Genomic DNA, 25787 nt, shown 5'->3' on the forward strand with positions numbered 1-25787 from the left:
TGCGACGTCTTCCCTATATGGACTAGAATGAGGACGTGACTCGCGAGCGCTCCACAAAGAAGCGATTCCCAGCGTGAGGCATGCTGGGAAGCGTAGTTCTTCAGTCGTCCGCTCTGGAGCCATTATAAGAGCACCGCGCGCTGGCGTTCGTAGTGCGAAAGGTGAAAAATTGCGCGCGTTGGCTGTCGGGAAATATAGTCCAAAGCACCCTAGTTCTAGGAGCATGATGGGAAAACTGAATTTTGCCTCGCGCTCCTGCAACAAGAGAGCGACGGGTGAATCGCTCCTCCTCCTGCCCCGCCCACACCTAGGCTTTTAATTGGCTCAACCTTGACCGGGCTGGTTCTTCCCCGCCCTACCGCGGGGAAAGCTTTCCGTTGATTGGACGGCTGTCGGAAGTGCGGCCTCTGATTGGTCCGAGTTGCGAAGGAGGTGTGTCCAGCCGGCTCTCGGCTCTCTGTGTGGCGGGCCATGGCGGCGACTGCGGCGGCGATGGCGGCAGCGGCGGCGGCTGGACCGGGAGCAGCCGGAGTGGCCCGCGTGTCTTGTGGGAGGGACTTGAGCTGCGTCCCGGAAGTGGCCGGCACCTTGGGGGCAGTAGCCAGGCAGGGGTGAGAGAAACCACGTGGTGCACCTGTGTGACCTCTGACCCCGGTTGCCAAGCCCTGGTGACCTCAGAACCAATCTGGGCTGTCGGGGTGCTATTTTGAATTGTACTCCTCTGCAAATATTTATCCCTATGATTGTTCACTGTTGTGACCTTTGGCCACAGGGCAGGGTGGTCATACTCCCTGAGCTTGCAAGGGATGGCCATGGCTGACCTCAGCTGATGCTTCTCTGGTTGGGCTGCTGGCTGTGTCTTTATCTGATGCACAGCAGGTAGAAATTCCACGGGTGAGGCTTCCCTATCATAGGGATGGCAGAACCCTGCCTAAAGCAGTCATGGTAACATGCTATCCGTTCCTCTGCTTGGCAAGTGTTATTATTATTATTTGTTAAATTTATAAATCGCCTCATCCTGGCCAATGCCGGACTCTAAGCGATGTACAATAAAAGGTACGCATAAAACCAGTAATTTAAAACAGTTGCAACCCAATGAACATACTTTATAGTGTGCTGTAATTCTGCTTTCCAGGCATTGGGAGCCGTTCCCCCCTTTAATAGAAGGGGGGAGGGGGGTGCCAGCCCGGCAGTCGTCGCTGTCCTCAAACAAAAGCCTGGCGGAACATCTCTGCTTTGCAGGCCCTGCAGAATTGTAAAAGATCTCGCAGGGCTCTGGTGTCTCCTGGCAGTGAGTTCCGCAAGGTTGGGGCCAGGACTGAAAAAGTATTTGTGTGTCTGAGACTCAGAGCAGATTGCATAGGTGCTCAGCAGGATGAAACATCCAGTGAGCAGTATAATAGGGGTTGGACTGCAGAAATCTGAAAACAAACCAATCTCAAATAGGGTGGAGGGGGGGAAGGCATGACCTTCTGAACATGATACATTGGGTGGTTTAGAAAATATGTGGTCTGATGCATACTTCAAGTGATAAGCAGTTCCTGTCTATTTATCGTTGCATATGTCTGACTGTTTCATTACAGAACAGCAGTATTTGTCAGTGCGAAAACTGGCTTGACTGAAAGCTAAAGCCAGAAGTCTTCACTTGTGCTTGATATGTGAAGAAAATTGGGTGGAAGCCCAGACATGTCTCAAGCAAACAAGTTTGTTGTGATATTCAAATCTGGCCTGTAAAATTAGTCCATCGTTTAATGTATTTTTTTTAAAAAAATATATATTGATTGGCAGCTTATATTTTTGTGGTTTTGTCAGCAAGATCTTAACTGTATCCATTTCTCCTATCCCCAATTTCTCAATTCACAGGTTTGATTTCCTCTGCATGCCCATTTTCCATCCCCGCTACAAGAGGGAGTTTTTCCTGGAGCCAGCTAAGAGTCGATCGGGTCCCCAGACCCGCTCTGACCTGTTACTCTCAGGAAGAGGTGAGAACGTCAGAGGCCTCATTGCTTTGATATATCTCTTTGTCTACTGACCAGACAAGTTGCAATGCACTTATTTGCTTGCTTGCTTTAAAAAAAAAAAGAATTAGTTTCATTTCTCTTGTGCCTATTCTGAGGAACTTAGGGAGGGTAACAAAATTTGCGTTGGGAACTAAATTTCCCGTTAAAAGATCCCTGTTTCTGTATGCTAATTTCAGCGCTGCATGCTGAAAGTTTACTGTGTTTTTGGAAAGTTTTCAAGCTTGGAACTGAATAAATGTCTAGTGGGAGTAAGTTCATAAGAAGATGACCTATACTGAATCAGACCATTGGTCCGTTGCAGTCAGTATTGTCTGCTCAGACTGGCAGCAACTTTCCAGGGTCTTATGCAAAGGCTTTCACATCACCTACTGCCTGATCCTTTTAACTGGAGATGCTGGGAGATTGTACCCAGGACCTTCTGCATTCCAAGCAGATGCTGCACCACTGAACCACAGTCCCGCCCTCTCTGTTGCGGGCAGGTCCCAGAGAATGTCTTTCTTTCTGCCCTTACTGCTCAGTTCTCATGTGCTACCCTCTAAGAAGGGGCGTATGGTCAATCTTGAAGGGTATGCTACACGCTTGGCAGGGTTGTCGGCTCTGAACAAGCTGTCTGCCCTCCCCTCAGTCAGAGGCTGTTGGCTCTAATCACTGTTACATGTTGCTGCTTGCCAGACTGGAATACACTGATTGTGGGCAAGCTGTCCCCATGGATCCAAGCTGATTCCAACGTGGAGAAGGTTCGCAGGAATTCCGAGATGGTGAGTGAGTCTGCTCAAATGCCATTTCTTTGGCACCAGGGATCGGTTTTGTGGAAGACAATTTTTCCATGGACGGGGTGGGGGGGGTGATGGTTTTGGAATGATGCAATTGTGCACTTTATTTCTATTAGTTTGGTGTGGTGGTTAAGAGTGCAGACTCTTATCTGGAAGAACTGGATTTGATTCCCCACTCCTCCACTTGCAGCTGCTGGAATGGCCTTGGCTCAGTCATAGCTCTCGCAGAGCTGTCCTTGAAAGGGCAGCTGCTGTAAGAGCTCTCTCAGCCCCACCTACCTACCTCAGAGGGTGTCTGTTGCGGGCGAGGAAGGTGAAGGAGATTGTGAGCCGCTCTGAGACTCTGAAATTAGAAGTGGAGGGCAGGATATAAACCCAGTGTCTTCATCTTACTATTATTATTACATTGTAATATATAATGAAATAATTCTACAACTCACGGCCTGGTTGCTAACAGGCTACGGACTGGTACTGGTCCACGGCCCAGGGGTTGGGGACCCCTGATGTAGAGGACTGTCATTTCGACAGAGGTTGGTCATTGGCTCCTGGCACCTGGTAGTTTTGAGGCATCTTGTCTCCGAAAATGGAGATTCCATTGCTGATTACTAAAGCCTTTCGTCTCTCTTTACTCCATGAAATCACATACATAAGTGCTGTCAAGCTGCAGCTGACTTACAGCAATGCCAGCAAGGGGCTTTCAAGGCAAGTGAGAAGCAGAGGTGGTTTGCCTTTGCCCCCCTCTGCAGAGTCTTCCTTGGTGGTCTCTCAGCCAAGTTCCCACCATGCTTCGCTTCCAGGATCTGATGACGGTCCTCTTTCGGTTGGCATACAACTGACCGGCATCTGAATATTTTAAGGAAGACTGTGGGACAGCGCACTGATGAATTGCGTTTATTTTATTGTGTAAATTATTAATGTATTTTAATTCTTAATTTTATTGTTAGAATTTTTATGTTGTGAGCCGCCCTGAGCCCGCTTCGGTGGGGTAGGGCGGGATATAAATCGAATGAAATAAATAAATAATGAGATTGGGCTATACAATACCACCTTCCCTCTCCTCCATGAGATTACCAAATGTTTTAAAATAAGCAGGTCACTGCTGTTGTCTGTTGCTGGCTCTGTACTAGCTGGCTCTGAACCTATAACTGCCAATTTGTTTCATAATTTGAAAGTCATTGTTTTGTTTGTTTGTTTCAATTTTTAGCCCACCCTTCCCATAGGACAGGCTCAGGGCGGGTTGCATCATAAAAACAATCAACAGTAATAATAATAATAATAATTTTTAATTTATATCCCGCCCTTCCCGCCGAAGCAGGCTCAGGGCGGCTTACATAACATAAAATACGCATTACAGTAGTACAATAATAAAATACCCCAATTACGTAACAGTTATTCCTCAATTAAATATACAATTGCATTAAAACCATCAATTAAAACGACAATTTAAAACCACAGATTAATTTGGTGCTACGATCTTAAAATACCATAGCTTTGCATGACGATGGAACAATAATTCCACATTAAAAGGCCAGCTGGAAGAGGATGGTCTTGCAGGCCTGGCGGAACTGGTTAAGGTCCCGCAAGGCCCGTACCTCTTCTGGTAACTGGTTCCACCAGTGGGGAGCTGTAGCCGAAAAGGCCCTCTCCCTTGTCATTTTCAAGTTGGCCTCCTTCGGCCCAGGGATTGTCCGCAGATTTTGTGAGCTAGATCTCAGTACTCTCTGGGAAACATATGGGGGTAAAAACAATAAAAGGCCAATTTAAAATATATGAATTCTAAAACGAGAAAGTGGCAGTAGAGACTAAAATGGCGGTTCTGCCTCACAGACATGGCCTATTGTCCAGGTCCAGCAGTGGGATGGAATGAAGGGGGGAGTAACAAGTGACGTTCGCTGCCTCAGCTGAAAGCCTGGCGAAGGAGCTCTGTTTTACAGGCCCTGCGGAATTGGAACAGATCCCACGGGGCCCGAATCTCCAGGGGGAGCTCATTCCACCAGGCAGGGGCCAGGGCTAAAAAGGCCCTGGCCCTCGTCCAGGTCAGATGGACGTCTCTGGGGCTGGGTATTACCAAAGCTAAAAAAGCCCCAGTGCCTTTCCTTGAAGATACTCCATCCTACCATCATTGTGGTTTCCCTTTCCCCCATCTTCATCCTTTAGAGATGAATTGAATAAAACTGAACCCGGTATCCTAAAGATGGTTCTCTGTGTTTTTCTGCCCCTTTGCAGGCCATGTTGCAAGAGCTGAACTTTGGGGCATACCTGGGACTTCCAGCCTTCCTCCTGCCCTTGACGCAGGCAGACAACCCCAACTTGGCTCGTGTTCTGTGTAACCACATCAATACCGGGCACCATACTTCCATGGTATGTTCAACCGGGCTCCATACATCCATGGTATGTTCAACCATCTCTTCCTTTCTCCTCTATCCAGTCTCCATGGAGCCTCACACTCACATTTCCCTCGCCCTTGCTAAATGTCTCATCTTCAAGACACTCTCCTCACTCATCCCAAACTGTAATGTATTGGCCACGTACCTGAAGTAGAGCAGAGGAGAGCCAAAGACATTGGCTGTAGAGTGGTAGCTCAAGTAAGTGAGCCAAGGAGAAGACCAGCACCCAAACTGACCTAAGAAAGAATTCCTTAGGGACATCACAAGAGCCCTGCTGGATCAGACCAGGGTCTATCTAGTCCAGTGTCCTGCCTCACACAGTGGCCATACAAACAAACAAACACACAGTGATAATGCTGGCTAACACAATGAGTAAAACGTTTTTTCAAGGATCATACGAATCTTTGGTCGCCTTATAAATAAGTACAACCTTTCAGTATTGCAAAGAAAAGTCCATCCAGGAGTATTCCGATTTACTTGAAAGTTATCAGCCTCTTGTTACAGTTCAGTGTGTATATTGGGGAGCATGTGAGTCCTTAACCTCTTCTCTAAACAGATGCAAAAGCCTTCTGAATTCGGCTGGCAAAATGCTCTCTGCAACCTCTTAATTTTCTTCAAAATTACCATCCGTGGAAGAAACCATGGCAATTATGAGTCAAGATGCACCTTTGAGACCAACAAAGTTCTCTTCAGAATGTAAGCTTTCATGGGCTCTAAGCGCACTTCATCAGACGAGGAATCAGGTACAGTCTGAATTAAACTTTGTTGGTCTTAAAGGTGCCCCTTGACTCCTACTTTGTTCCGCTGCTTCAGACCAACACGGCTGCCCGCTTGGATCTATCTGCATGGTAATTATGATGAGATACAACACAAAGCTGAATAGAAGTGAATAATTTTTTTACATTTAAATTAAGGACTTACCTCTCAGTGCCACTTAAGTGTTTATATTTTTATTAGGAGCGAGCCAGACCTGAACCTCTTCTCTAACCAGATGCAAAAACCTTCTGAATTTGGCTAGCAAAATGCTCTCTTAAAACCGCTTAAGTATTTCCTTTAGTCACCGTGGTCGGTAGCTGCTGATAGATCAGTCCATGAATCTGTATGCTCCTCTTTTAAAGCTGTCTAAATCCTTCCCAGTTCCAAGACTCTGAGCCACGTTCGAATCTCTCCCAAGTCCCGTCAAGGAGATCTTATTAGGAACTATGCCACAGTATACAGAGCCTTTATCTGTAGCTTCAAAATTTTGTAATTCCTTATGGGTGGTTGCTGGGTTGGGGGGGGACCCACCAAAATTTTGCTGGGCTAAAATCCCCTTCTTGGTCTCAGTGCGTTGCATCAAGAGAGGAAGTAGAATAAAAGGAATAAATTATATTGTGTTCACCAGAGCCAGTTTGGTGTAGTGGTTAAGTGTGCAGACTCTTACCTGGGAGAACTGGGTTTGATTCCCCACTCCTCCACTTGCAGCTGCTGGAATGGCCTTGGGTTAGCCATAGCTCTCGCAGAGTTGTCCTTGAAAGGGCAGCTGCTGTGAGAGCCCTCTCCAGCCCCACCCACCTCACAGGGTGTCTGTTGTGGGGGGGGGGAGAAGATGTTGGAGATTGTAAGCCGCTCTGAGTCTCTGATTCAGAGAGAAGGGTGGGGTATAAATCTGCAGTCTTCTTCTTCAGTGTTGTAAATTTTACGTAAATGTACCCCCGTGTTCTCTCCAAATGAACCAAACTGGGTTACAGCAGAAAAATAAATCTCTCTGCATAATGCAATAAACAAAATTCCAACAAGCAGCTTCTTGGTCTGATCCTGGATTTGTTGGCTAGCTGATCCTTGGCATAGGCTGTGGGCAATGGCGGCAGTCGTGTGAGCAAAAATTCTACTTTGTGAGCTACTGCATAAATTATTATGCTCTGGGGTCATCCTTCCTGAGCCAAGACAAAAATGTGTGAGCTGGAGGCTAAAAACCTGTGAGCTAGCTCATGCTAACTCAGTTTAAAGGGAACACTGGCTAAGGGTAAACTTGGCAACTCCAAGTTGAGAAATTCCTGGATATTTAGGGGGTGGAGCCTGGGGCAGACAGGATTTGGGGAGAGGAAGGACCTCAGCAGGATATAATTCCATAGAGTTCACCCTCTGAAGCTGCCGTGTTCTCCAGTGGAACTGATCTTTGTCTTCTCAAATCAGTTTTAATTCCAAGAGATATCCAGGCTCCACCTAGAGGTTGACAACTTTAGCTAAGAGCCAGGGCAGAAGAAAAATGAGCCTTTGTCGTGTGACTCATACCCAGTGCTGTATGCCTCTGGCCACATTTAAGCTTCGTCGCTTATCTGAACAGGAAGAGGGGGAAAAAATCCCAAATCCTCAGCAAGAGGATACAGCTGGTAAAGGTTTTCCTGCCACTCTTTCCCTCCTTTCATAGAATCCTAGAGTTGGAAGGAACCTCCAGGGTCATCTGGTCCAACCCCCTGCACAATGCCTTCCCTCGTACATCCTCAGTGATCCCCTTCACATGCCCAGAAGATGGGGGGGTGGGTGGGAAACCCCTCCAGGATCCCTGGCCAAACTGACCTGGAGAAAAATTGCTGACTGACCCCAAAGTGGCAGTCAGCGTTTCCCTGGGTGTGTAAGAAGGGCCACAAGATCTAAGCCCTGATGCAGCCCTTCCTGCCCTCCTTCTCATGATCTGCCTGTTCACAAAATCAGCATTGCTGTCAGATGGCCATCGAGCCTCTCCTAAAAACCTCCAAAGAAGGAGAGCCCATGCCTCCCGAGGTGGTGGAGGATCCTCCTAAAGATCCTCTGGCTATGTCCATTCCTTATAAAGGGGGTGGCCAACGGTAGCTCTCCAGAGGTTTTTTTTGCCTACAACTCCCATCAGCCCCAGCCATTGGCCATGCTGGCTGGGGCTGATGGGAGTTGTAGGCCAAAAAAAAAAATCTGGAGAGCTACCGTCGGCCACCCCTGCCTTATAACTCTCTCCAGCTCCATTTTGAACCCAAATTGGGGATCCGGCCACAGCATATCTCTAAAACTTTTTCCCTCCTACTCGCTTTCTTATTCCACCCCAGTTCTGGATGCGGGTTCCCCTACTGGCCCCAGAAGACTTGCGGGATGACTTGATTGAAAACGAGCCCATCCAGGGGGCAGAAGAGGAGACGGCAGGCGAGGAGAAGACCTGGCAGTGGTGAGTGAAGAATCAGATGCCGGCAGGAACCTGAGTCCCCTTTAGAAAGGGAGGCCCACTTAGAGAGCAGAACAGGTTTTCTAAGGCAAGACAAGGCCAACCTCTGGTGAATCCAACTCAAGCAGGAACTGGGTGAGAGCCAGTTTAGTGTAGTGATTAAGTGCGTGGACTCTTATCTGGGAGAATTGGGTTTGATTCCTCACTCCTCCACTTGCACCTGCTGGAATGGCCTTGGGTCAGCCATCGCTCTTGCTAAGTGGTTACGTGCACGGACTCTTATCTGGGAGAACCGGGTTTGATTCCCCGCTTCTCCACTTGCACCTGCTAGCAGGGCCTTGGGTCAGCCATAGCTCTGGCAGAGGTTGTCCTTGAAAGGGCAGCTGCTGTGAGAGCCCTCTCCAGCCCCACCCACCTCACAGGGTGTCTGTTGTGGGGGAGGAAGGTAAAGGAGATTGTGAGGCGCTCTGAGACTCTTCGGAGTGGAGGGCAGGATATAAATCCAATATCTTCTTATTCTTCTTCATCTCTTTGAGATGGAAATCCTGCTAAGGGTGAATTCGAAGTGACTTAGGAGTGTTTGATCTTGCTGGACACTGTTTCCCAAACTTTCCCAAGCAAAGTTTCCCAATCTGCTCTCCAAACTCTCATCTTTCTACTGAAGAACTACTAAGTCTGAGTCCAGTAGAAGCATAGAGTTGAAAGGGACATCCAGGGTCATGCAGGGTCATCCAACCCCCTGCACAATGCAGGTACTTCACAAATACCTCCTAACACACAGACATACATCCCCAGTGCCCCTTGCTTCATGCCCAGAAGATGGGAAAAACCTCCTGGATTCCTGGCCAAACCGACCCGGAAGGAAAATTCCTTCCTGACCCCAAAGTGTCAATCAGCATTTCCCTAGGCATGTAAGAAAGGGCCACAAGACTGAAGCGCCGCTGCAGCCCTTCCTGCTCTCCCATAGTGTCTTCAGAGACCACCACAAGGTTTTTTGAGGTAGGAGCTTTTGAGAGTCTGAGCTCCCTTTGTGCTTCTGAAACTGCTGAGTTCCAGATGGCAGCCCAGTTCGTCTATGCCAAAATAGATTCCATTGGCAACTTAGAGACCAGGATAACAGTTTCACTGGTGAGGGCTGGGGCATTGTTAGACATCAGTCAGTTTCAATCAGCTGATCAAGCCAGTTATTCAAATCAAAGTTGATACAGCCATTGTTGAAACTGACAATGCCAAGGTTCGTTTTTTTACTCCACGGGAAACACAACTTTGTCACTACTCACGTTGCTTGCTTTTTACAGGTTGCGATCCAAATCAGAGAGGCTTTTACTCATGCATAGCCTACTGTCATTTTATGTCTTTTAACTTTTGCTGTTTTTTTCTAAGGTTTTATTATATTCTATAGTGTCACTGTTGGTTTTAAAGTATACTGTATTTTTGTATTAATGCCAATAAAGGTCTATGGTAACATAACAACTTAGAGACCAAGGAGAGTTTCAGGGTATCAGCTTTTGAGAGTCAACGTTCTCTTTGTCAGACATGAGTAGAAATGGAGATCTCCGAGTCCCTTTGTTCTAGCCAGAAGGTGGAAGGGATGCTGTGAAGAATGTTGCAAAGGATGCAGAGGTTCCCTGCATATTGTAATCAGCTCGATTAGAGCGGAGGAGAAATGCTTGAGGGCAGGAAATTAGCATCTGTAGAGAGATAAGAACCTGTTCAGCACTGGAGCGATTGCTCTGCACTTGTAAGTGAACTCAAGTTCAGCAGGATCGCTTTGCAGAATAAAAGAAGATGATGATGATGATATTGGATTTCTGTCCCACCCTATACTCTGAATCCCAGAGTCTCAGAGTGGCTCTCAATCTCCTTTACCTCCCTCGCTCACAACAGACACCCTGTGAGGTAGGTGGGACTGAGAGCGCTCTCACAGAAGCTGCCCTTTCAAGGACAACTCTGCGAGAGCTAGGCAATTCCAGCAGCTGCAAGTGGAGGAGTGGGGAATCAAACCTGGCTCGCCCAGATAAGAGTCCCCACATTTAACCACTACACCAAACTGGTTCTGCAAAGACTCTTAAGATCTCAATTTCTACTTGTAAAAGGGAGCTTTAACTGTGGAAAGCTTATACCCTGAAACTGCTGTCTAAAGGTGCTATTGGATTCGGATCTGTTTTACTGAATAACTAGTCGCTTAAAGCTTTGGTGGCCCGGATAAACTGCGCACCACCTTGAATCGTGTTCTCTGCCGTAACCATTACTTTAAACTGTTTCTTGACATGTGCTGTTTGCAGGGCTGGACCTGCCATTAGAAAAACTACGCAATTGCCTAGGGCGCCAGTCTTCTGGGGGCACCAAACTGGGCAACCCACCCCCACCCCCCCGCCGGAGTGACTGAGTGACAATATCAGTGCAGGGGACGTGCCAGAAGTTAGCCTGACAGTCTAGGGCCAACCCTGGCTGTTTGCATTGTCATTCTTTGTGACAAAGCAGATTGCCTGTCGGTCTTCTGAAGGCCACGCTGGCCAGTCCACCGATCACGGAAGTGAATCCCGCACAGAAAAAAATGGGATGAGCGGAAGGCAAGAGGGGCCCGTTTTCCGGCATGGCCACGTCAGCTTTCTTGTTCTTCTTTTTCTTTTGTAGGTGGCACAATTTCCGGACCCTGTGCGATTACAACAAACGTATCGCAGTGGGTGAGTGCCACTGGGGCAAGACGGTGGTGGTGGGGGGGTAACAGAGAGGCTTGCGCTCCCTGGCAGCCTGATCGCGTAGAGGCCGGGGCGCCATTTCCTCTGACGACTCTTCTCTCTTCTTCCCAGCCCTGGAGGTGGGCCCTGACCTGCCATCCAACCACGTCATTGACCGCTGGCTAGGGGAACCAATCAAAGCAGCCATACTACCCACCAGCATCTTCTTGACCAATAAGAAAGGCTTCCCCGTTCTCTCCAAGATGCACCAGCGCTTGGTCTTTTGCCTCCTTAAGGTCAGCCCTTCTCTTTGGCTTCTCCCTACTTCTGGCAGTTCTGTTCTCCTCAGCCAACTTGGTACTTGCCTTTGCCCAACGGGGCCCTGAACAAAGTGAGTTTCCAGTCAGGATTCTTAACCCACCTTTCCCAGAATTCCTCTGACTTCCTGCGTTAGCTGTTGTTCTTGGTGGCAGTTGGGTCCAGCATCCGTAGTGGGTGCCATTTGTGGGCTTGCAAAGAACAATGAGGGGGGGGGCGGGAAAGCCGAGTCTTGGGTTGTGATTTTCCATAATTTTGCTAAGTCATATGCTCCTGAAAAGAAGACATTAGATGTGTGTGTGAAAAAGATGGACAAATGATACCTGGAAATGGATGTTTGATGAACTCCAGTTCCTCTACAGCAGGGTTCCCCACCCTTTTGGAGGCTGTGGGCCCCTTTGGGATTTTGAGAGGGGGGTAGTGAACACCATACCAAAATAGGCCTCTGTGGGGAAAGCAGCCAAATCCAAAATGGCCGCCTCAGGAAGCGGTAACAAACAGAATACCTCTCTCCTCACACTTCCTTGGAAAAGCAACGTCCTGAAAGGAGGAGAGAATCACATACTGGGCTAAGGAAAGCCCCAGTTGCTTACCAGCCCTCCTCACCCTCCAGTGGAAAACGTTCATTGGAATCAGGGAAGCCAATAACAAGACCCACCATGCTTTCTGGAAAGTTCAGCAGGTGCCATGGCGCCCCCCTGGGCACCACATTGAGGGACCCTACTCGGCAGTCTCTGGGGCGGAATGTCTGTCAGACATATCTAGGAGGGAGGGGCTGAATTGTAGAGGCGTGATTCTCTCATGCTGACCGTCACCTGCTGTCCCTTCCCAGCTTGAGGTACAGTTTATCATCACTGGCGCCCACCACCATCCCGAGAAGGAGTTCTGCTCCTACCTGCAGTACCTGGAGTATCTCAGCCAGAACCGCCCGCCCCCTTCTGCGTATGAGCTTTTTGCAAAGGGCTATGAAGACTACCTCCAGTCCCCGCTGCAGGTGAGTTGTCTTGCCCCCACGTCAGGTGAGCTGCCTTTCCTTAGGATGTTGGGGTCTTTAGGCTCTTTTGACCTTGAATTCACAGGACCGACCAATGGCAAGTCACTTCCCCTTAGCCTTCTTTCCTGAAATAAGAGTAACTCATTTGAGAAGTTACGTTAAACAATCAGCACGTCATGTGCTCACCCCGTATTGAGCAGGGGGTTGGACTAGAATCGGGGGCCCACCTGAGCAGTAAGATAATTGAAACGGAGACTCGACTGTGTTTTATGACCAGGTATGCTGTAACTCTCTCCTTAGAACTTAAAGGGCCAGCACGGCTGCCAAAAGTACTTAGTCACCATGGCCAGACAGAAGCAGAAAATCCAGACTTTCATTTAATCTATGACAGACCAAAGACCTTATTCTCGGTGTCCATTTACCCTCCGTCATTAATACCCTCTCATTTTCTATGGTGAGGCAGGAAAGGATGCCCCCGGGTCTCTAGTCATGGCTTTGGTGTCCTTAAGTCAAGAAACACCAGGACCTCTGTGGGCCTTTGCACCCTATGGCATGTAAAACATGAAGCTGCCTTCTACTGAATCAGACCCTCTTTGGTCCATCAAAGTCAGTATTGTCTACTCAGACTGGCAGCGGCTCTCCAGGGTCTCAAGCTGAAGTTTTTCACACCTATTTGCCTGGACCCTTTTTAGTTGGAGATGCCAGGGATTGAACTTGGGACCTTCTGCTTACCAAGCAGATGCTCTACCACTGAGCCACCGTCCCTCCCTGACAGGCAGTCTATAGACAACTGAGAGCAGCAGGCCCAAACCTGAGGGAGGAGGGAACTGGAGAAATTCCCTCTCCTGATGGAGAAAGACTTCTCTTGCCCAATCTTGATTATATTGGGGCAATGCAGAATGGACACGAGAGAGGAGGAAGCCCCAGGGAAAGGGGACACACTTCTGCGCAGGGGAAAACGTTAAATAAAGCAGTGCCGTGCCAAATCCTCACTGGGCTTACTTATCTCCTTTTGGAGAGGGACGCTTCTGTGGGAGGGTGGGGCCTCCTACTATTGTTACTCCCCCAGTTAGAAATAAAGAATGGACTCTTTGGTTTCTTCGCTGCAGCTTCTTCCTGTCCGATGACTGCAGTTCGTTGCTTTAGAGCGGATGCGTGACAAATGCCATGCATATATCCCTCCCACTTGCCTGTCTCCTTTCTGGCTGTAGTGCAGCCTTGTTGCTAATATGTCTCCAGCAGTATTTCTTGCTTTGTTCTTTGCACTGGCTCTGAGATGTTTCTATTTCTTCTCTCTGTAGCCCTTGATGGACAACTTGGAATCCCAGACATATGAGGTGTTTGAGAAGGACCCGATCAAGTATTCCCAGTACCAGCAGGTGAGGGTGTTATGAGAAGAGGGGGCTGGGCATGCTCAGATGAAGGAGGGGGCTATGAAAGGCGGGCAAGAGGAGTCTCAGTGTGTTGAGGAGTGACCTGAGGTGGGAAGAAGCGTGGGCCAAGGAGCTGTGGGTTGGTAGAACTCTGCCTGGAGTGCTGTACAGTTTGTGGTGACAGCGTGACATCGCTTCTGTGGAAAAGGGAAGTGACATCATGCCTTTCTAGGAATCACTGGGTTTTACCATTGAGTTTCCAGCAATTCCTAGAATGGACTACTTGTACTTAATTGTTTTCCCTGGCTTTCCTTAATTGTTTTCCTGTCACATCATCCATCTTGGGTTTACAAACAAGAATAGGCGGCTGAATGAAGAATGGAGTGGAAGTTTGAAGGGAACCGTTGGCTCTTGATGGGGAGACATAGACACATCTGACCCATTCTTTTCCTCCCTGCAGGCTATATACAAGTGCCTGTTAGACCGCGTGCCCGAGGAGGAGAAGGAAACCAACGTCCAGTGAGTGAGATTTCCTTGACTGAGCCATACTAGTTGGGTTGTCAGGTCCCCCTGGCCTCTGGTGAGGGGTGGAGTGATAGGGTTGCCAGCTCCAGACGGGGAAACTCCTGGAGATTTGGGGGTGGAGCCTGGAGAGGACATGGAACTCAATAGGATACAACCCTATAGAATCCACTCTCCAAAACATCCATTCTCTCCAGGGAACTGATCTGGAGATCAGTTGTAATTCTGGGGGATCCCCAGGTTCTGCTTTGAGTCTGGCATCCCTGCATACCAGCTGATGTTTGCCCAGGGGCTAGGAAGCGAGATTCGGGGCCCTTGCCCTCTTCAGTCAGTGCAACTTAACTGCCACGTTCTTACAGGTGTGTCAAGCTCATTCGTTATGAGGGCCGGATCTGACAGATATTAGACATTTCGGGCCGGGCCACATGTGTCCTAAAATGTCATGCCAGGTAGCAGAGATAAAAATTTTATAAAGGGCGCAGACAAACACAAATTTTTTTTTTAAAGCTCGAAATAAAACATGCTTAAAACATTAGCGCTCGTTGGTCTTAAAGGTGTTTCTTTGTATCTCTCCCGTGCAATCCAGGGAACTGGGCAAAGGAAACTCTGCCTTTTTCCTTCCTTCCCCAGGGTACAAGGAGGGGGAAGAGCCTCAGCCAATAGAATGAAGAGAGGCTTGGCTCAGTAGCTCTGCTGTGCGACTGAGAGAGCCTGGCAAAGCAAGCTATTCCTCCCCCCCCTTCCTCCTCAAGGGAGGAGCCTCAGCTAATGGAGAAAATAGAGGCTTTGCTCTGTAGCTTTTGTGCAATTGAGCAAGCTGTGATGTAGAAGGAAGCAAATGACAGCCAGTTCCCTAGAGGCCTGATAGGAGCCCTCCGGAGGCCTGTTTCAGCCCCCGGGCCACATGTTTGACACCCCTGTTCTAAGAGCCTTAGTGGTTACGTAATACACTCCTCTCACTGGAACTGGTAATGGATTTCCTAGTGCTGAGCATCAGCCGCTCCATATTCACTTACGCTGGAAGAAGCTAATTTGAAAAGGGTCCTCTGCCAGCACCCGGTTTTTACTCAGAAGGACGTTCTTGTTTGTTGTTTCTGAAAGTGCCTTAAGATTAAAATATGCAGATGCAGTACAGAATTAAAACGAAGAGTTCCCTGCCCACCGGATCGCAGTTTAATGAGCCACGGGGAGCCGTGCTTGACTCCCAGCCCGCCTGCGCCACTGTCTTTTAAGCCTCCCGCAGGAAACGGCAGTAAATTTTCCCCAGAAGTAATTTGACGCCAAATGATCTCTCACAAGCCCGGCCAAACGCTCTCTTTGATAAAGCTTTTTTCATTTTCATGTTTTATTGGATCATTTTTGGCTTTTATTATCTGCTTGCCTACCCGCCTCTGCCCCTCGCTGTGGTTACCGGGTAATTTACAATAGAGAAAAACACATAAATAACCAGAACAAGCGGTTCAAGAGTGGGACTCGTGTGCTTTTTGCTGAAGGGGGAAGCCGTTTGGCTGGAATTCCTGCCGGGACCGTTAAGACTGCAGGCTTGTGCGTGCTTATGTATGGAGCAAAACACAACTCCTTAGACTGTGTATGATTTTTAACGTGAAGGAGTCTAATGGTGCCCGAGGTTACTGTGGCACCCACCAGCACTTCCCTTGATGCCTGTTGAGCATTTCAGAAAGTGGCTTTTTTTTGTAGCAGGAACTCCTTTGCATATTAGGCTTCACCCCACCCTCTCGATGTAGCCAATCCTCCAGTAGGCTCTGTACTAAGAGCCCTGTAAGCCAGGGATGTCAAACATGCATCCCAGGGGCCAAATCAGACCCCCGGAGGGCTCCTATCAGGCCCCCAAGCAGCTGGCTGTCATCTGCTTCCTTCTTCCTCTCTCTTGCTTCCTTCTGTATCACAGCTTGCTTTGCCAGGCTTGCTCAGTTGCACAGGAGCTACGGAGCAAAGCCTCTATTTTCTCCATTGGCTGAGGCTCCTCCCTTGCAGAGGAAGGAGAGGAGGGATAGCTTGCTTTGCCAGGCTCTCTCAATCGCACAGCAGAACTACTGAGCCAAGCCTCTCTTCCTTCTATTGGCTGAGGCTCCTCCCCCTCCTGTTCCCCTGGGGAAGGAAGGAAAGAGCCAGAGCTTCCTTTGCCCAGTTCCCTGGATCCCTTGGGAGAGATACAAAGAAAGCACCTTTAAGACCAACTAGTGCTAATGTTTTAAACATGTTCTATTTAAAGCTTTGTGTTTGTCTGTGTCCTTTATAATGTTTATATCTCTGCTACCTGGCATTGCATATTATGATACACATGGCCTGGCCTGACAAGGTCTCATTTATTTCAAATTCGGCCCTCATAACAAATGAGTTTGACATCCCTGCTGTAAGCTCCTGGAGGATTGGCTACATCAGGGGTGTGTGGTTTAATATGCAAAGGAGTTCCTGCTACAAAGAAAACCCTGGGTGGGACCCTTGTTAGGCTGGTCTTGATACTGGCTTCCCTCATTCAAATGAAAGAGTTTTTACTAGGAGGATGAGGAGGACTGGTAAACACCTGGGCTTTCCTCAGTCGGTGTGTGGTTCCATTCTCCCCAGGGCCACCCTATGTCGGGCACCCTAGGCAAGGTTAACTTCTGGCGCCTCCCCTCCCCGTACTGAAAATGCCACTGAGTCACACTGGGGGGGGGCGCCCAATTTGGTGCCCCCAGAAGGCAGGCGCCCTAGACATTTGTCTAGTTTGCTTAGCGGCAGGGCCGGTCCTGATTCTTCCTTCAGGATGTTGTTCTTCCCTGGAGGTGTGAGGAGGGAGTTATTCTGTTTGACTCCACTTCCTGAGGCAGCCATTTTGGATTTGGCTTTGCTTCCTGTTGTGCCAGCCTTTTTTTAGGGTGGCATTCACCATCCCTTCTCCAAATTCCAAAGGGACCCACAGCCTCTAAAATATTGGGGACCCCTGGTGGAAGAGATGTATCAGCATAGCCCCAGGGGAGTTGGCTGCAGTGGGCATGAAACAGCGTCCCACAAAAAAAATGCGATTTTGCCTCACAGTACGTAGATGGGCCTCAGTTTGTTCACAATTCTGATGTGTTTTCTGTAGCAACATCTACGGCGTACTCCACTCAGGCAGTGAATTTTAGCAGTGTCGTCCAGCTCAACCAAAAAACGGGTTTTTAAAATGGCCTCTTCTTCCTCCTTTTCTTCTTCCTTCCTTCTTCCACAGAGTGGTGATGGTGCTGGGGGCAGGGCGGGGTCCCTTGGTGAATGCCTCGCTGCGAGCCGCTCGGCAGGCCGACCGGCGCATCAAGATTTACGCTGTGGAGAAAAACCCCAACGCCGTGGTCACGTAAGTCCTTTTCCTCTTCACCGACTCCCCTTTCTCTTTCATGTGGCTCCGCTTTGCAGAGAGGAAAGGAAGAGAAGTGGAGACCGACATCAGGCAGCCCATAAGTTGCCCCTGCGAAAGCAGGAAGGCAGAAACGGCAAGATTCAGGAGTCTCACTTCACTCTTGTTGTCCGGGGCAACACTTGTATGTAAGGATGAAGGTCACACCTCCATTGCAATCGTAGCTGTCGCTTGATCGTTTTGTAAGGGGCGAGATTGTTTTGTCAGGCATTTTATTATTTATTCATCTACGTCGGTTTGTGGTCCGCCTCTCTCACAGGGACGCAAGGCCAATTACACAGAGTGAGTAGGGTCAGTGCCATCAACAAATGGGGACTTTCAGTAAGCAATGCATGCAGCCAGTTTGGAGTAGTGGTGAAGAGTGCGGACTCTTACCTGGGAGGACCGGGTTTGATTCCCCACTCCTCCACTTGCACCTGCTAGCATGGCCTTGGGTCAGCCATAGCTCTGGCAGAGGTTGTCCTTGAAAGGGCAGCTGCTGTGAGAGCCCTCTCTAGACCCATCCACCTCACAGGGTGTCTGTTGTGAGGGAGGAAGAGATTGTGAGCCGCTCTGAGACTCTTCGGAGTGGAGAGTGGGATATAAATCCAATAACTTCATCTACCTCACAGGGTGTCTGTTGGGGGGGGGGGAAGTAAAGGAGATTTTTTTTGGGGGGGGGAGGAGGAATGCACAGGAACGCAGTTCCAGTTGGCTTTGTGTCGGGGTGTGGCCTGATATGCAAATGAGTTCCTGTAAGGCTTCTGCAAAAAAAAAGCCCTTCGCAAAACAATGGTGATGCCAGCGGATGAGGCCTAAATACAAATGAGTTCCCGCTGGGCTTTTTCTACAAAAAAAGTACTGTCTAAGAGTACATGATAGGATTCTACTTGCAGTAAGCCGTACACAGCCTTACAGACCGGAGCCCCTAACCGTTTTTCCGAGTACATTTGTTGGACCGTTTTGTACAGCGTGACTGTACTACCTGGGCAAGAAAATTCCTCTTGGAAAAAAATTCCATTTTGCATAGTTTGTGGGAAGACGGGAGCCTCAGCCTTACTGACTGCCTCAGGTGGTCCATTCCACGAGGTGGGAGCCCCACTGGAGAAAGCACAGGTACAGGCGGCTATTGATTTTGCCTGTTTGCAGGTTGGGACCCGCATCTCGCCAAATGACCAGAAATGGGAAGCTAGAGGGGAGACTTGAGGAAGCAGTGGCCTATGACGGTTTAGTCTTTGGAAAGCTACAATAGAAATTTGGAATCTGTGAATGCCGCCCCCACCCTCCTTCCCCTTTACAATTTGTGGGATTAAAAAACTCTCAGTCTGAATTTACTGTCCACCAGCTTCATAGAATGCACAGGGAAAGGGGGAGAGGTTTTCTTTAGAAGATGATGATATTGAATTTCTATCCCGCCCTGTATTCTGAATCTCAGTGTCTCAGAGCAACTCACAATCTCCTTTACCTCCTCCTCCCCCCACACAACAGACTCCATTTGAGGTTGGGTGGGGCTGAGAGAGCTCCCACAGAAGCTGCTCGTTCAAGGACAACTCCTGCGAGAGTTATGGCTGACCCAAGGCCATTCCAGCAGCTGCAAGTGGAGGAGCGGAGAATCAAACCTGGTGCTCCCAGATAAGAGTCTGCGCGCTTAACCACTACACCAAGCTGGCTTTGATCACTTATTCCATGTTGTGTGTAGAGTATAAACGTCAGTGACCTGTTCTCTGCTCCGCTTAGTCAGGGTCCAGCAGGAATTCATTTGCATATTAGGCCACCCCCTACACCAAGCCAGCCAGAACTGCGTTCCTGTGCATTCCTGCTCAGAAAAAGCCCTGCCTGTAGTCTTTCCCCTCCTAAACTAAAAGACCCAAACGCTGGTGATCATCATCATTGTAGATAGCATGAAGTTCCTGATTCACATTGCAGTGATCAGGAGGAAGATGGTGGGTGGAGGGGAGAATTTGGGGGGGCGAGCAGAGCCCTTGGAATATAGGGATGAACGGGGGGGGGGTGTCATAAAAGGTTGGAAATGGCAAAATCTGCTCTGTTCAGCACAACAGGCAGCTTTGCTCCTGATGGAGGGATAAATCCCTCTTTTGCTCCAGGCCCTTGACTGTTTCTTTCCCTCTCCTCCCTGCAGGTTGGAGAGCTGGCAGTACGAAGAGTGGGGCTCTCAGGTGACAGTGATCTCCTGCGACATGCGGGAATGGGAGGCCCCCGAGAAGGCAGACCTCATGGTGTCAGAACTGCTGGGCTCCTTTGCAGACAACGAGCTGTCGCCAGAGTGTCTGGATGGGGCACAGCACTGCCTCAAAGGTGAGGCCAGGAAGCCGGGCACCGCAGAGGGCACCCGAGGACGGGGATGGGGGACCAGCAAAGGCCTGCTTGGTTTTGGGAGGATCTTCTGAAGAAGTCACCGCTTTGTGCCCCTCCGAGTGACGTGGGTCAATGGAGCTTGCAGGCTTCACAGAAGTCCAACCACCTGATCTTCTCCCCTTCTTCCTCCATGCAGAGGGGGGCGTGAGCATCCCCTGCGATTACACCTCCTTCCTGGGCCCCATCTCATCCTCGAAGCTCTACAATGAAGTGCGCGCCTGTCGGGAGAAAGACCGTGACCCGGAGGTGAGACCCACACTTTCTGCTGTCCCTGGTACAGCGCATCCAGAGCTTTGTAATAATTCTGTACAAAATAACCAGTCCAGAACTGGACAACCAGGGAAACAGAGTCCTGTGAGATCTCTAAATAATACAAACCTAGAAAATGTGCATTGATTTTACGTGACCCTTCAGTCACTATAAACCGTTCCCCCTTCTCCCCAGTCCAATTCAGAGGTTTCACCAAGTATCGTCCACTCTCAAGCCCAGCTTTACAGATCTAGAAAGCTGTTGCTTTGAAACTAAAAGCTTTTCTCTTGGAACTCGTAATGCTGCACCGCAGGGCTTTTTCTATAGCAGGAACTCCTTTGCATATTAGGCCACACACCCCCTGATGTAGCTAATCCTCCTGGAGTTTACAGTGGGCCCTGGAATAAGAGTCCTGTAAACTCTTCGAGGATTGGCTACATCAGGGGGGCGTGGGCTAATTTGCAAAGAATTTCCCGCTGCAAAAAAAAAAAGCCTCGCTGCACTGCATATGAAATCCAACACAGTCACAGTGCCATGGTCTGGTCTGTGCAGGTCGAGTGTTGTTAAATGACAGAAAACTTGCAAAAGGACTGGAATCTCAGGCGAGACTCATTAGCAATGGTGCCCTTGTGAAAACGGAAAGATTTTGGCGGGGTGGCCTAGCCATAGCGATCAAGGAGCTGAGCTGTTATGCGTTCTTGTCCAGGAATAGCAAGAACACTTCTCTTGGAGGGCAATATTTTTATTCTAATGCCCTAAACCCTTTTCCTACAGCTTCCCACATCTTAAAGGAAGCTGTAGGGAAAAAACGTTCAGGGCGTTCTTCCAAACTGAAAGTTGTAAGGCTGATGTCGGAGGAAAGGAATTGCAATCCTTTGTTAGGAATGAGATATGGGGTGCTTGCTATTCTTGGATCTTGGAGAGGTGGCATAATCACGTATCTCTAATTCTTGTTGTCCCTTTCTGTCTTTCTCTTCTCCAGGCTCAGTTTGAAATGCCTTACGTGGTCCGGCTCCACAATTTCCACCAGTTATCGCCCCCGCAAACTTGCTTTTCCTTCAAACACCCCAACCCAGGTAGGGGAAGAGAGGCTGAAAAGGTCTCCATGTGACAAAGGGTCTGACCACTCTCGCTTCCAGTTTGTGGGTGGGGAGGTGACTAGCCATGCCCCTTTTTTTGAATCCTTGGTTGATAACCCCATAGATGCGACCGTGGGACACAACTCAGCACCACAACTCCTCCACTTTCCCTTAAGAGAGCAGGATTTGGCATCGCTGCTATCTCCTTGCTCTCCATAGAGAGGCATAGCCTTGGTTACAGACCGTGACCCTTTCCTCCGTTGCCTCCAATAGACCCCGTCAAAGACAACAACCGCTACCAGACACTGGAGTTCCAGGTGGACGTGAACACTGTGCTGCACGGTTTTGCTGGCTACTTCGAGACCACGCTGTATGGGGACATCACTCTCAGTAAGTTTGAGGAGAGAGAAGTAGGCCTTTCCCAGGTTTGGGGGACACGTCTCTTTCAGCATCTTTTCCCCATCCATCCTTCCAGGTATTCGGCCTGAGACGCATTCGCCCGGCATGTTTTCCTGGTTCCCCATTTTCTTCCCCATCAAGGTAAGCGATCCCTAAACACACCCGGTGGGGCCAGCGTCATCCAGGCTGGGAATTAGGATTCTGCATCAAGGTAGCCTTTGATTCTGTAACGGGATCCAAGTCAGGACGTGGGTGTCCTTTGAAGTCATGTCGCAAAAATGAAAAATTCTGTTCCCGAGTAATCAAATTCTGTTCTCTGAGGATCTGGTGGTGACCTGACGCTTTCTGTTGCTGTCCCTTTCCCTGCTCCAACTTAGTGCTTGAATTTCAGGCAAATCAGTGACGGGGGAGAGCCAGTTTGGCGTTGTGGTTAAATATGCGGACTCTTAGCTGGGGGAACCAGGTTTGATTCCCCACTCCTCCACTTGCAGCTGCTGGAATGGCCTTGGGTCAGCCATAGCTCTGGCAGAGTTGTCCTTGAAAGGGCAGCTTCTGAGAGAGCTCTCTCAGCCCCACCTTACAGGGTGTCTGTTGTGGGGGAGGAAGATAAAGGAGATTGTAAGCCGCTTTGAGACTCTGATTCAGAGAAGGCGGGGTCTAAATCTGCAGTCGTCTTCTTCCGGACCAAACCTTACATCTAAACCGTGCCACCCCATAACACACACGCACCCGGGCCTGGTTCTCTCCACACTGCGTGTCTTTACATGCCAGACTACGGAGAGCCTTCAGTTCTGTATACTTTTCCCAGATCCACACATTATGACTCCCAAGCAGGGCTTTTTTTCTTTTAAGCTGGAACACTCAGGAACGCAGTTCCGGCTGACTTGACACCAGGGGGTGTGGCCTAGTATGCAAATGAGTCCCTGCTGGGCTTTTTCTACAGAAAAGCCCGGTGTGAAACAATGGTGGTGTCAGGGGGTGTGGCCTAATACGCAAATGAGCTCCTGCTGGGCTTTTTCTATCATTAAAAAAAATCCCTGACTCCAAATAGGCTCAAGCTAGCTGGCCACCTGCCTGCCTTTCTAATCCTGGTGCATTTGGATTGCCCATATGCTCCCTCCTGTCAGTCAGTCTCCTGCTCGCCCAGCTTCTCAGCTGCCTCAGGCTCCCTACACTGAACGAGGGCACATTCCAGCCAGACGGAAAGTGCCTCACAACTACTTAAGAACTTTCCTCCTATCTGGAGCAATATCAAGACTCAAGTAAGCCCTGTTCTGTCCCAAGGAGAGCTTGCTGCTATTTTGCTTCCTTGGAATTGTTTTCATGTTAACTGGTTTTGACGTGTCTCCAGCAAATTTGATATACAAAATAATAGTAAAGCTGGATCAACACATGAAGCTGCATTATACTGAACCGGACCACTGGTTCATCGAGGTTGGCAGGGGCTACTCAGACTGGCAGTAGCTCTTTAGGTCTTTCACATCATCTCCAGCCTAGCCCTTGTAATTGGAGATAAAGGGGGACTGAACTTGGGGACTTTCTGCATGTCAAACAGGGGCTGTTCCACAACCTATCTCCTGCAGGAGGTTGGTAAGCGCATCATTCCAGATGGCAGCTCATGTGGGACAGCTATGCAAGGGCCAAGGAGAGATATCTGCTTGTGCTTTTGACTTCCCGTAATGTACAGAACAGACCTGAAACGGCATGTTCTAGAGCTGTTAGCAGCCAGCTTTGTTCCAAAAATTGAAAGTGTGGGAGGAGAGCACAGAAATGTCTGTTTACTACTTTTCAGGGTCAAGATAGCCCCGGGGGGTCCCAGCGGGGTGCCCATAGACACCCTCGGCATTTTCCCTGGTTACCAAGTGTTTTTAGACAGTGGGTGGGACCAAATAGGGCCATTGGAGACTTGATTGCCTGAAGAATGATCTTGTCTGGGAGCATAGGAAAAGGGTTGAGCTTGTACTGGGGTTTTTGGTGCATATGAAATTGTGGCAGTACAAGTTCTAGAGCAGGGGTGGCTAAACTTGATAAACGTAAGAGTCACATGGAATAAATGTCAAATGTTTGAGAGCTGCAAGACATGAATGTCAGATGTTTGAGAGCCACAAGACAAGGAACGAAGGAAGGCAAATAGATGGGGGAGGGGAAAGAGAGAGGTGGAAAGAAAGCAACTTTAAATGCATTCTTCAAGCTGCTGACTGGCTTGGCTTGGAGAAGTGATTTAAAGAGAGAAATGCCTTCCCCAAGCCAGGACAGTGGAGGCTTCAAGAGCCACACAAGATGTGTGAAAGAGCCAAAGTTTGGCCACCCCTGTTCTAGAGCCACAATGTAGCACGTGGTTTTGGTGGACTCTGTACTACTGCCAGTTTTCTTCCTGCAGCAACCCATGAGCATCCAGGCTGGAGAGCGTATCAGGGTGGCCTTCTGGCGTTGCAGCAACTCCAAGAAAGTCTGGTATGAGTGGGCTGTGGCTGCCCCAACGTGCTCCGTCATCCATAACCCCACAGGACGTTCCTACACCATTGGACTGTGAACAGAAGCACCCGTTGGTTCCCAGGAGTGGAGTTGTCCTTACATCTGCCATTTCATACAAAAGAAAGAAAAGGCCTGTTACATTTGAAGTAGTGCCAGAAACTGATGTTATTCCCCCTGTACAGAGGCAGAGGGAGTCCGGCGCTTGTGAGGCGGGGGCAAGTTCCTATGAGGTTTCTCCTCAAGGGCTGATCATGTTTTTCTGGTCTATGAAATTTCAATAAAGTCACTGAAACTTGTATGTGTGGAGCTGCTGGTTAGAAGGAATTATAATAATAATAATACAGAGAGATGTCACTTATAGAATACAAAAATCACAACCAACAAAGTGACCGAATAATGACCGAATAATATAGTGACCGAATAATGAATGTAATTGAATTGCAACAATGATACTCAAAAGTTCATTACACATGGAGACTTAACAATCATTTCCCAGCATAGGGTTCTCCATAAACGTTATATATACAAAAGGGAAATGCTCAGAAAATTGATACAGTACTATTTCAATTGCGTCTAATAACTGCCAATAACTTCCCAATGGCCAAATGGGACAAAAAAAAAAGTCTCCAATCCAATTTCAAACCAGGCCTGCAGCCATTTTTTGATTGTAGTGCAGATTTGAAATTGGATTGCAGACTCTTTTGTCCCATTTGTCCATTGGGAAGTTATTGGCAATTTGAGAAATGCCTTCTCCAATTGAAATAGTACTGTATCAATTTTCTGTGTGTTTGCCTTTTGCGTATATAATGTTTACGGCAGGGGTCCTCAACCTACGGCCCGCGGGCCAGATGCGGCCCGCTGAGGACGTTTATGCGGCCCTCCGGGTTATGGCAAAATCAGACCGGAAGTGACGTTCAACCTAAACTTGCGTTAGCAACGCACACTTCCGGCACTGGGCTGAGGTGGCGGAGACAGAGTGTGAGGTGATACCAAGGTGAGGTGAGTTTCCAGGCCAGGGTGTGTGGTGTGGGGAAGGGAGAGAGATGCAGAAGACGGAGAACTAACGGCCCGCGGCCTTGTACAGTAACGGCAGTCCGGCCCTCCAACAGTCTGAGGGACAGTGAACTGGCCCCCTATTTAAAAAGGTTGAGGACCCCTGGTTTACGGAGAACCCTATGCTGGAAGAGAAATCGAAGCAGGAATAATCAAGTCGACCTCCTGCACATCGGGATCCCTTGTTGGAAATGTTTCATTTTTGGGAATCGATAGTTAAGAATTGCTTAAGTCTCTGTGTGGAATGAACTTTTGAGTCTCATTGTTGCCGTTGAATTATATTCGTTATTCGGCTAGAAGGAATTGGCTGTGGGTGCTTGTGCAAAAAATGGTACAACGCTGTGCTGATGACCATTAAAAATGATTGGACAGAATGATCCTAGCATGCATGCAAGCTTACGTAAGAATGAAACCATTGTTAGCCTTTAAAGCGCACCTGTGATATTTCATAACAGCAGTTAAGTCATGACAGCTAAACAGAACCTCTCAGGTTCAGAAAGCATAAATCTACTGGGTGGATCTGTGACATTGGGTATCGCATT

At 48.8% G+C, this 25787-nt stretch overlaps 1 protein-coding gene across 1 annotated transcript; it reads left to right on the forward strand.

Annotated features, from left to right (window-relative positions):
• The first annotated feature begins 343 nt into the window (after positions 1–343).
• PRMT5 (protein arginine methyltransferase 5) lies at positions 344–24485 on the forward strand. The gene is made up of 17 exons (XM_060255357.1): positions 344–611; positions 1864–1982; positions 2694–2779; positions 5021–5155; positions 8241–8356; positions 10991–11040; positions 11167–11330; positions 12185–12346; positions 13648–13725; positions 14180–14238; positions 17453–17575; positions 19755–19930; positions 20127–20236; positions 21222–21315; positions 21592–21708; positions 21794–21858; positions 24098–24485. The coding sequence occupies exons 1-17, from the start codon at positions 472–474 to the stop codon at positions 24248–24250; spliced, it is 1947 nt and encodes a 648-aa protein (XP_060111340.1). The 5' UTR covers positions 344–471; the 3' UTR covers positions 24251–24485.
• The last annotated feature ends 1302 nt before the right edge of the window (positions 24486–25787 follow it).

The sequence above is a fragment of the Heteronotia binoei genome, chromosome 15, assembly GCF_032191835.1.
Source record: "Heteronotia binoei isolate CCM8104 ecotype False Entrance Well chromosome 15, APGP_CSIRO_Hbin_v1, whole genome shotgun sequence".
NCBI lineage: Eukaryota > Metazoa > Chordata > Lepidosauria > Squamata > Gekkonidae > Heteronotia > Heteronotia binoei.

Coding starts and splice junctions, on each gene's coding strand:
- PRMT5 (XM_060255357.1), top strand. CDS start 472: ATGGCGGCGACTGCGGCGGCGATGGCGGCAGCGGCGGCGGCTGGACCG. Junction 21,316..21,591: donor CTTCAAACACCCCAACCCAG/GTAGGGGAAGAG, acceptor TGCCTCCAATAG/ACCCCGTCAAAGACAACAAC. Junction 21,709..21,793: donor GTATGGGGACATCACTCTCA/GTAAGTTTGAGG, acceptor CCATCCTTCCAG/GTATTCGGCCTGAGACGCAT.